The sequence below is a fragment of the Hyperoodon ampullatus genome, assembly GCF_949752795.1.
Source record: "Hyperoodon ampullatus genome assembly, chromosome: 16".
In the NCBI taxonomy this organism is placed as follows: domain Eukaryota; kingdom Metazoa; phylum Chordata; class Mammalia; order Artiodactyla; family Ziphiidae; genus Hyperoodon; species Hyperoodon ampullatus.
Genome location: NC_136929.1, coordinates 14,200,316 through 14,211,863, shown reverse-complemented (window position 1 = coordinate 14,211,863; position 11,548 = coordinate 14,200,316). Strand labels below are relative to the sequence as shown.

Here is an 11,548-nt window from a genome sequence, read left to right as displayed (position 1 = left end):
GGCTCTAAGCTGAAGAGATTCCCACCCCACAGTTGCCTGCTCCGAGCCCCGCGGAGCCGCGGACTCCTCCCCTGGAAACTCTTCGGGGGCTGGGGAAGGCTTTGGCGCATGCTCCGTACCTAGGGCAGGTTTTTCGCTCCGGGTAGCAAGGCTCCTGTCACACCGGCTGGCGGGTTGTGGCGGCGCCAGCCAGTGTGTGCGAGTGTGTCTGCGTGCCCGCGCCTGGGCGGACCGACCCGGAGCAGCAGTGTGCCTCGCCCGGGGAGGCGGCTTCGCACCGGCGCCTGGTCCGCAGCAGCTGCGGGCGGGGCGGGGCGGGGCGGGGCCGGGGCGGGAAGCTCCTCAGCTAACTTGCGGCGGGCGCCGTCCGTCCTCGCGGTTCCGGCGCCTCGCGACCTGAGGGCAGAAGCGCCGGGCGCGCGTGCGGGGCGCAGGGCCCGCGGGCGGCCGGGCCGCGCCTTCGCCCTTGGCCGGAACCCTGGAGAGCCTCATGCAGCCCCCGAGCTCGCGGCCGCAGCTGCCCGGCTGCCCGGCTGCCCCGGGGCAGGTCCAGGACCCGAGCCGCGCTCCCCAGCGCCTGAGCGCCGGCGGCGGGGTGCCCCGCGCCGCCTGAGAGCGCGCGCCGCGCCCGGGCGGGAGCAGGGAGCCGGCGGAGCCGGGCGCCCCCGGGAGCGCAGGGTGCCCCGCGCCGCAGCCGCCGCCGGCGCCCGCCTCCCCGCTAGACTCGCAGGCCCGGCTCTGTCAGCCCGGAGCGCCGGTGTGCCGCGGGGCCGCCAGCCAGCCGCACGCCTCGGCGTCAGGGGCATGGAGGAGCGGCGGGCTCGGAGCCGCGCCCCGGAGCCCCCGAAACTTCCGAGCGGGAGCCCGACAGCGTCGCTGCTGCCGCCGCCGCTTAGCCTGCCGGCCTGAGAGCGGGACCATGGATGAAAGGTTCAACAAGTGGCTGCTGACGCCGGTGCTCACTCTTCTCTTCGTGGTCATCATGTACCAGTACGTGTCCCCCTCCTGCACCAGCTCCTGCGCCAACTTCGGGGAGCAGCCTCGCGCCGGGGAGGCCAGCCAGCCTGCCGCCCCGGGTCCCGCCCGCCCGGCACAGGCGCCGCTCGAGGACTGGGAGCGACGGCCCCAGCTGCCCCCGCCACCCCGGGGGCCGCCCGAGGGGCCTCGGGGGGCCGCGGCGCCGGAGGACGAGGACGAGGAGCCGGGGGACCCGGAGGAGGAGGAGGCAGAGGAGGAGGAAGAAGAGCCGGATCCCGAGGCCCCCGAGAACGGATCGCTGCCCCGGTTCGTGCCGCGCTTCAACTTCACCCTGAAGGACCTGACCCGCTTCGTGGATTTCAACATCAAGGGGCGCGACGTGATCGTGTTCCTGCACATCCAGAAGACCGGGGGCACCACGTTCGGGCGGCACCTGGTGAAGAACATCCGGCTGGAGCAGCCGTGCAGCTGCAAAGCCGGCCAGAAGAAGTGCACCTGCCACCGGCCCGGCAAGAAGGAGACGTGGCTCTTCTCCCGCTTCTCCACCGGCTGGAGCTGCGGGCTGCACGCCGACTGGACGGAGCTCACCAACTGTGTGCCGGCCATCATGGAGAAGAAAGACTGTCCCCGCAACCACAGCCATACCAGGTATTGTTCCCTGCCGCGTCTCGCTTCCTGCCAACTGCCACCCCCCTCCCAGCTTCCCCAAGTCCCGACCCCGGCGGCCCCGCGCTCACTGGGCGGCGTGCTGCTGGTTCCCCAGCATCTTCCAGCGGTTCGGCCAGAGGCTCTAGGAGGGGGATAAGGAAGCTTTGGATAGTGCCCTGGCCTTGAACTCGCTCCCCCCCCACCCCCGTCGATTCCCGCCCCCGTCCCCCAAAGGTGATGGGAACCATCGTCGTGTGTATGTCCTTCCTTTTGCCTAGCACGGTGTGGCCTCCCTCCCAGCCGATGCTCGGAGAACCGCGGAATGGCCAGGGGGCCTGGGTTAGACTAGCGAGGTCGAATCGTGTACCTAAGTGCTGTGAGTGGAAACTCAAACCCGGTAAAAGGCAGGGGGAGCTGGAGGTAGAGAGGCAAGGCAGGAGTTTTCCAGGCCTGGGGAAGCCAGAGACGAGTCTAGTGGCTCTTGGGTGGCTGCTCTCCAGCTCAGGAAACAGTCCTCTTGATGCCACTTTGAAGACACACGTTCAAATTCCTGCTCTACCTCTGTAACCCTAATTCTGGAGATGGGCTTTGTTGCTGAGCAATGCCAGGGTTTGGACTCATGCTGTTCTCAGAAAGATTTCCACTGTCCCCCAGGCCGGTCCATCAACTCATTCTGAAAGTATGTGTTAAATGCCTACTGTGTGCCTGGCAGTGTGGGAAATGCTAGGTGGATTCAAAGATTTAATAAGTAAAATTCCTTCCTTTCAGGATAGATTAGCTTCCTCTCCCACCCCCACCCACACCCGCTTTTAAATAGTAATGCTGCTGAGAATTAGGGAAGTTTGAAATCTTAATAGCCAATGAAACTGCATACCTTATTAACATCCTCTGAGAGAGGCATGGGCTTAAGAATTTTGGTTGAATGTTCTTTCTGCCCATTGCAATTTGAAGATTAATCTGACATGCTTGCTCAAGGGACTAAAATATTAAACGCTTGGAATACTAGTTTATTGAGGTTTTTGTCTCAAAGGTTTCCAACAATTTGGTGCAAGGAAATAGGACTTTAAAAACTCAAGCTCAGTATGTTGATATCAGATAGCTTTTGCACCTGACATTATGGAAAAGCTTCATTTACTGGAAGCTACCCAGATTCTGGAATTCACCACCACTGAAGCATCTAATTCTACTTCATTTCTCCAAGAATGAGCAAAATTTCATTATGGGATTTTTTTTACTCTGGCAGTTTTTCAAATACTTTCTCTCCTCCCTGCTCTTTTCCCTGTTTAATGGAAATTGCTTAGAATAAGAAACTAGTTGGACTTGGAATGAAAGCATTAGGCTCCTTCCTTAGGTTTTAAGGACCTTTTACTTTTAAAGATTTCTACTTGTGTAGTGTTTTAGATCCCGCCCTTCTATTTTAGCTTAAGACAATTTTTCAATTGATAATTACTTACAAACTTTCTACCAAAAGACATTATTATTTCATGAGAGAGAGTCTCTGCTACATTTCACCCCAAATTGTACTTTTTGTATTTACGCCTTTATGTATTAATTCCTGAATGACCCCAAAGAGTTTACTAGTCTGATTTCCAGCTTCCATTTCACTTAAACTAGAGACTGATGATCACATAGAAACATCTAGTGATTCTTCAGTAGGGACTGGCATTATTTTCTATCAATGTATATAAAACTGTTAGTGAATAGATGAAGATTTTAGAGGAATTAGAGATTATGGAATCTAAAAATAATTGGGTTTTTGCTTAGTGATGAAATGCTGCTGCTACAGACCCTGCGCAGATTACAGCAGTGAGGTCTTACTTCTATAGGAAATACTCAATATCTCTCTACTGTGTGATGTAGGAAAATGCCACCTTGGCTATTTGAACAAACGGTTTCTATTGCACAGTCAAGTGCTTTTCTTTGTTTAGTGATGGACTCATTTCTCTCAGAATCAGAAGTTATCAGATAATCACCTGCGCTGGTTTGCTTTCTTAAAAATTTTTAAAATTTTGTGGTAGTATTTTTTTTGGTATCATTTTTTATAATCCTTCCTTCTCTTCGTCCTCACCGTCTCTTTCTTCCCCGGTATTCTCAGTTACTTTTCTTCTCTGGATACTTTAGGAAGGAATAGCTGTAGTTTATGCGAAGTGCCCTGCATCAAAAGCGATAGGGAAAAAGTTGAAGAGATGTTCAGCTGCACCTTTCTCACAGAGAAGATTGAATTAGTTGTCTGTCATGCGAATGTCTGTGTACAGCATTCTACAGTCAACTAGATGAGCTTGGATAATGGAGGGCCCATTTCCACAATGCAAAATGACAGATAATCTATTGCTACGTAATGGGAACAAGGTTCTACTTCAAATAGGGCTGACTCTGAGCAAAATCAAGAAGTAGATCATGTTGACTTTGGTGCCCTAGTCTCTTTGCTTTTGGTTCCCCCAGTGTCCCCTCCTTCCCCACTTCTCACAGGGATCAGTGTCCTTGTGGGTCATGTTGTATGTAAGAGCAAGGATTATCGAGTCAGATGGACATGGCTCTTGTGCTTACCAGCTGTGTAAGGTAGTAAGTTGCTCTTTCTGAGCCTCAGATGCTTCATCTTTAAATATGGATAATATTGGTACTTTCCTCTTAGAGGTGTTATGAGAATTAAATGAGCAAATGCATGTAAAATACTTGGTATAGTATCTGTGCATAGTATAGTATGCTGGTACACAGCACTCAATACTTACTCTGCAGGTATATAGTAATACTTAAATATTAGTTGCTAATTGTAATAGCAGTATTTCCCCTAATCAAGGCCTTTCACGAAAGGATGGGAGGTCAATTCCTTAGAGCAGCTCAGTGTAAATGGGTCACCTTAATTTGTAGAGATGCCATTTTATGATTATTTGTATAGAGACAGAATTCTAAGTTCAAAACATTAAGCAATAAATTGAAAATTATGGATGGCCATTTGGGCATCAGTCATTGCAGAGGACAGGATGGGAAACAGGGGTGGGAGGCCACAATATAATTGAGTACACATTCTGTTGGTGACAAGAAAAACTGGTTGGAATGGTGAGAGAGGAGTTGGGAACATTTAGGACCAAAGGCAGAAGCAGGGAGCCAACTCTGGAAGGAGATTTGTGGTAGAGTGGAAGGAACTGTCATATGGGTTATAAGGGGCCAGGAAGGGGCAAGGCTCTGGGGCTGGCAGTTTGGATCCAGTACAGAGGGCATTTCTGACCACAGAAACTGGTTAGAATAAGATAGGAAGCTAAGAGGAAGATGGCTTATCTGAATGACCTCTTTTATCATATTAGTGATGATTTCTTCCCATTCTTTTTCTTTCTTTTCTCTATGATTTATTTGGTAGGATATTCTTTCTCATTATCTTTATACTTCCTTCATTATTGCAGTATGTTTCCCCTTTTTGTCTGCATACCCAGGTCTTTGGAAGACTCTTCTTTACCATTGTTGAGTGTGGATAAAATCATAGCATTTTATGGCTAAAAAAGACTGAAGAGATAATCTAGTTCCATAATTTATATGGCAAATGGGTTATCTAATACTGAGGAGGTGAAATATGTCTAAAGTTTCCCCAGGGAACTCGTGTCTTCATTTTGATAATTTATATTCAATATTTTGCCTACTGTTTCTTCTGTTCACTATGACAACTATAGTGGAGAGTGTTTTAAGCACCTACTGTGTGCACCTACTGTGTGATAGGTCTCGGAATACAGTTTTGAACAAATAGTGTCAGCCCTCGGAGCTTGGGCCATTAGGCAAGATGGACCTTGATCTTCTTCAATAAGTGGGTATCGCTCTCATTCTTAAAATGATGGAAAGAGATTCCATCCATATCTTTTGTAGGGTAGGATGGCAATTGTTTCCTTTTATGACCGCATTCTGTTGGTCCTGTTAGAGTGCTTGGAACCTTATGAACATTCTGTTAGATCGGACCCTCTGTGTTGCAGATGATACAAACCTGACTCAAGCTCAATTCAGGCAGAGGGGAATTATTGACTTAATAACCAGAACACAGGAAAGATAGGGGTAGAGTTGGTTTTAAGAATGGTTGGAACTGGAGATTTGGGAACTTTCTCTCCACACCCCTTTTCATATTGAACTTATTATATCAAATTGGCTTATTCCATGAAATGAGTAAATGGCTATCAAATCTAATAGCTCCACCAGCTAAGAGGAAAGCAGGCCTTCTCTGAGTTCCAACTTAAAACCTTGGGGAATGACTCAGATTAGTCCAGCTTGGAACTTGTGACTATTCTTTCAGCCAATCAATGTGGCCAGGGAAATGAGGGTCTCTGACCCACTTTGTATCACAGAACCATCCCATCGGTAGTGTGTATGTGTGTGTGTGTGTGTATCACAAGAAGGAGAGCTAGCATACAGCTTCTGGAAGACCACTGGGTTCTGGATAGTCCTTGTAACTGTGTCGATTATAGTTGTAAATAAGCCTTCAAATCTCTTTCACAGAACTTTTGAGAAAAATTTTGAGTCAAGCTATTACTCCAGTTTATTCGCAGCATCTGGAAATCATGTCATATGAGGAGTAATTGAAGGAGCTGGTAATATTTAATATGGAGATGGGAAAAATAGGAGAGACATAAAAATTGCTTTCAAATACTCAAAGAAGGAAGATGTGGAAAGTGCAGGAGATTTGTTCTGTATTTCTCCAAAGGATAGAATTAGGACAAGTGGGATAGAAGTGATGGGATAAGGATTTCAACTCAGAGTAAGAAAGAATTTCTTAAAATTTTTAACTGTCTACAATGAGAATGAACTCTTTTGTGAAGTGGCGTGCTCCCCAGTAGTAAACATTTTAGATGTAGCTAAGTAACCATTGATGTTGTAGAAGGAATTTCTTCCTGGGGAAGGGCTTAGCCTGTGCAGCCTTTTATTTTAAGGTTCTGTGTTCTAATCTAAGCTGAGTTCACAGTATCTTTCTTCTCCTCTTTCTTGCCCTGTACAGAGAAAACAAAACAACCTCCACCACACACACACAAAAGGATTATAAGTGGACTAGTTAATTCTCAAAGATTTGTAAGCATTTCTACCAAGGAAACTTTTGGTATAGCACAGTCTGATGGTATAGACTATTTTACACATTTAAGGCCAAAAGCAATAAATAGGTCCTGTATACTAGAACATCTGCTTCTTCATAATAAGTATAAAAAGGTAGGGTGAGAAAATATAACACAGCTTGCCACAAAAAAGCCATAACCACTTTGGAACACCATCTGGTTATTGCTTTTCCTTTAGACAGCAGGCTAAAATATATAAGGAGGCTGCAGAGCTCTGTTTCAAGGCTATCCAGAATATTATGGCCCATACTGCTTTCTAAGGGATAATCTTTTTGATGTCTCTTCTAATTAGAAATGTGGAACTGCAAAGAAGGTTAATTTTCACCATCAGGTTTGTGTGCAGTATAAAACCAAGGAGATAAGAGATTATTCTGTCTATATGCCATATCCACTTATATGTTCATTACAGTGTCTCTTAAAGTATTGCTTCTGGTTCAAACCACTGATATTTGCTATAAATCAGAAGGAGGTTGAACTAAACCCATTCGGTTTTTTTTTTTTTTTTTTGAGTTGTGAAGATAAAACTGGAAGTGGTAAATGGTAAGAGATGATTTATTTTTCTGCATTTTTCTTGCTGGTTACCTTGGGATTTTTGAAAGGGTTGACTTCAGAGAAATATAAATGTTCATGTAATAATTGGAAGGCAGGTAAATTTAGCCACTAGCGATATGGATTTGCTTAATCTTAGACTCTTATTATTCCCCAAAGCTAATTATTATCATCTCATTTTGACTAAGGACAATCAGAAGCTTATGCCACTTGAAAGTTATTTATGCTTGATAATGAATTAAACAGGTTTAATTGAGACTGGCAAATCCTAATGTGATTTTAAGAGTCATGAAATAAATTATTAGGCCAAGAAATAGGTTTAGTATGAAAACAAGTAAATGCGGAACCCAAATTAATATTTTGTAGTAATCAATTATCTTGTTTTTGAGTTTGTTAAATTATGGGTATCATAGATAAGTCTCTGTTGATTTTAATTGGCTAATATAACTGTTTTAATTATAACTAAGCATTTGACTATGTGTTGGGAATTATCCTAAATACTTGTTGAACCTAGACAGGTGTTATTTGTTTATATATTCCTCTAGCAAATACAGTTATTCAGTAAACATATGTAAAGTTCCCAGTACAGAGACTGACGTATAGATGTTCAATCAATGTCAGCTAAAAGTATGCTCTATGTTCTAGATTACCTTTAAAAAAATATTGTCATAACTTGACAAGACTTTGGTTCTTTGAAAGATGGGATTATCAAGCATTTGGTGTCATCCCTCTCTTCTTTTGTCATGCAATTTCGAATTGTTAATAATTGCCTTTCATAATTAACAAGATATCAACTCCCCTTGTTCGCTAGAAGAAGAGTCGAAGTAAGTATCAAGCCCAAGGCTTATTAGAACATTCTAGAAGCTTTCTTCTCTTAGTATGCCACAGATCAGACATTCATTTGGGTACAAACAGATGTTCTTGCCTCTTGGGAAGGTTAATCTCATCATTCATTCTCATTTCAGGGAAAAATCAGCCTAAACCAAGAGCATGAGAACTCTGATGTAGGATGGGAGGATGAGAAAAGTACCAGTAACGTAGACTCTGGATTATTACTGGTCAAAGCCCGATGGTTGAGGCGGTTGTGGTTAAGGATTGTGATATTGGCGAGTAGTGGAAGGAGACCCCGAGTAAGGAAAAAAGTCCTCAACAGAAATTGGAGAAAATGACAAATATATCAGCCCCTGAATATTCCTGAAAATCGTGCTGATTCCCAGTTTGTGAATGTGATTAGGGTCATGTTTACAGCATGGGCTGTGAAGTCAAGGTAGCTCGATTTTAATCCAGTTCAACCACTTGCTGTCACATAACCCTGAATAAGTCAGTTACCTGCTCTGTACTTCAGTTTCCTTCTCTGGAAAATGGGAGGAATAAGAGTACTATCTCATGGTGAGTGCTAAGAATGCATGTGGCACTCTTCAGACAGAGCCTGACACAGACAAAGTCACTATTTTAATTCTCTCATGGGAGTCGTCTTACACATCTGCATTGTTTTGTGTGAAAATAAAATGATATGTAAAGCTATACTGCCCTCTTTGAATCTGGAACTTTTCATCCTGAACAATGCAAAAATGGAACTGCAAAGAAGGTGTGCAAGGTGTGATGCAAAAGAAAAGCCATAAATGATAAAAGTAAATGTTAATTCTCGGGATACCATGGGCACTCAATGGGCACTTAATTAATGCTGTGAATAGAAACTTGCGCTCTTTCTTTTCTTCAGCATGTCATTTTATTTTTTATGGGATATTAATGAAACAGCAACAGAAATGTTTAAACGCATACAATTAAATTCATAAATGAAGCTATCCTGCAGTGAAAGTGAATTAGTCGCCTGTGGGCAATAAATATTTGTAGTTCATTGCTATTATTAATATACTACCATGCTTTATTGGTAAGTACTGGGTCATTTATTGTCAGAAGCTTGCATTTAACACCGTATGTTCACAGTTGCCCCTGCATTCTAGTTTTTTCAATAAACATAAGAGGGTAGAAAAGCTAAGCACCTTGATGTCCTCCATATTTATTTATTATATTTTACAGAGTATTTCTTTCAAAGAATTCAAGGTTATGGATGTATGAGTGTAAACCTGGATGATAGCTTCTGTATTTTTTGGACTCTAATTAGGAACTTGTAGAATTGTATAGATTTACTTAAAAAAATGAAAACATAGACCCAGAAGGAAAAGTAAACATGACTTTAAACATAGGTATGTGGTAACTTGGCCTGTGTGTGGAAATCTGCAGGTAGGTTCCATATAACACAGTAAAGAACAAGGTGACATGTTAAGGAAGAGAGAACAGACAGTGATAACGCAGAGAGTAAATTAGAAGGATGCTACGGAGGAGGAAGAGGAGAAGGACAAGAGTAGTCAAGGTGACGAATGAAATCCTTAAAGAACTGAATCAGAAAGATGGTGATATTGAGAGTTGAGGTCAGAAATGCATCTTGTGTGCAGTGGTTTGTCTCATTAGTACGTTTATGGGAAGTAATCACCTGTCTAAGAGGCTATCTGATTCGCAGTGCTGGTGTATTTGAATGTGGCTGATGTTCTTTTATTTACTTATACATTATTCTTCTGTATCAGGTTGCTGTTTCAATCATTAGTAGCTGTATTGTAGGTCCTGGCAGCAAGCAGAGGTACCACCTCTGGTGTTGCCTATGGACTAGTTACAGAGGTACGGACCGAGTAAGGGCACCGACATTGGACATGAGGTTCCTTACAACTAGTAACAAGGGAAGCAGTTAACCACCCTGGGCATGAAGTGGTGGAGCCAGGCAGGCAGTGTCAGCCTCCCACGTCTGCAGGCACCTGACAGGAGCTACAGTCTTGGAGGTAGGATGGGCTTCCCCGTAGGAGCTGTTTGTAGAAGGCAGCCACTGCCAGCAGTAAGGAGCTGAGGGGGGCGGGGGGAAGGAAATATCTTGACTCCTTTCTCCTCCCACCTGTCCGTCTCCTCCCATTGTCTTCCAGTGGCTGGATTTAGCTGGAAGCTAAAGGACAAGCGAGCTCCTCATTCCACATGGCTCACCAAGGCAGAGAAAGGTGGAGAATGGATTTGGGGTTGCAGGGGAAGAAGGGAGGAAAATGGAGAAGAACTTGCACAGTGACTTAAAATAGTTTGAAGTTTCTTCTAGTTCATTTTATGAATGCCCAGTTCAATTCTACATATGAGACTAAGAACAGATACCCTTTCTTTTAGTACCTGTACCACATATTTTCTGTATGGACCATTTGTCTCCACCCAGAGAATGGTGGATGCAGCAAAGGACACTCAGCAGGGGAGCCATCACCATAACAAGGGACTTTTCACTGAGTAATAAAAATGATCTTAGATTTGGGTGTTTTGTCCCCGTAGTCCTCCAGAATTGACTGGTGATCGTGACACATTTGGACAGTTGGATCTGTATTATGATACAGAGTGGATAATATACATTTTGTCAATGTATTATATCTGTGTGAGGTACTTTATAAATTTGAAGTTATGTAACAATATTAGTTAAGACATGACAAAATACTTTGCAAAACTGGCTCTAGTTTGCAAAAGCATATTCATGACATGAGACGCTTTCTGTTGCTTAGATTTTCTTCCAAGAACATTAAGCACATTAAAAATAATATTAATGTGGTTTTAAGTCACTGAAGGTAACAGGTGAGGGAAGAAAAAAATTATATCACACTTGAAACTATTCTAATGTTTTTAGTTTTAATTTTAAAGGACTTTTGAAACACTATTTCCATCTTTATTTGGGGGGAGATAGGATGTCCTTGAAAGTATATATTCATGCAACTCTGTATACAACGTTATGAACCTGGAATCTCCTAATATTAGATACTGAAAAATAGTTAAGTAAAGTTGGTATCTGAGAAAACTCCAATAGAAAAGATAAGAAAAGAACCATCGATTCACTGCTTTAATTTCTAGAGTCAAAACGCCATGAGCAAGATGCTATTCAACATAAGAATGACAAAAGCAATTTTCAGTGCAAGGTCTGTACCTAGAACATCCATTGGGATTGGTGCACATGTGTTGAATTCGTTTCTCCCATCTGTAGGAGGGGATTTTGAGTTGCTGGGAACACCGTCATCCATGAAGAACCCACCAACCTCCATCCTCTTTCACAGCCCTTCTTATGCACAATACTTTTTTGTTGTTCTCTGGGACAGCATTTTGTGACAAGGTTAAAGTCAGCAATAGTGTGTAAACAGGAGGATCATCTTCAGGCCCTTACCTCCGTATGAAAGTTACTTGCTGTGAGAAAATGGCCTTAGAGAATTGTTTTCTGCTGGCTA

General features: G+C 44.3%; 1 protein-coding gene across 1 annotated transcript in view; it reads left to right on the top strand.

Moving 5' to 3' along the window:
• Positions 1 to 919: 919 nt before the first annotated feature.
• HS6ST3 (heparan sulfate 6-O-sulfotransferase 3) overlaps positions 920 to 11,548 on the top strand; it is a gene marked incomplete at both ends in the record, with an annotated part of 665,466 nt that continues 654,837 nt past the window's right edge. Inside the window, one exon of the mRNA XM_079722118.1 lies at positions 920 to 1,626. Within this exon, the coding sequence (XP_079578244.1) occupies positions 920 to 1,626 (707 nt within the window). The remainder of the gene's footprint in view (positions 1,627 to 11,548) is intronic.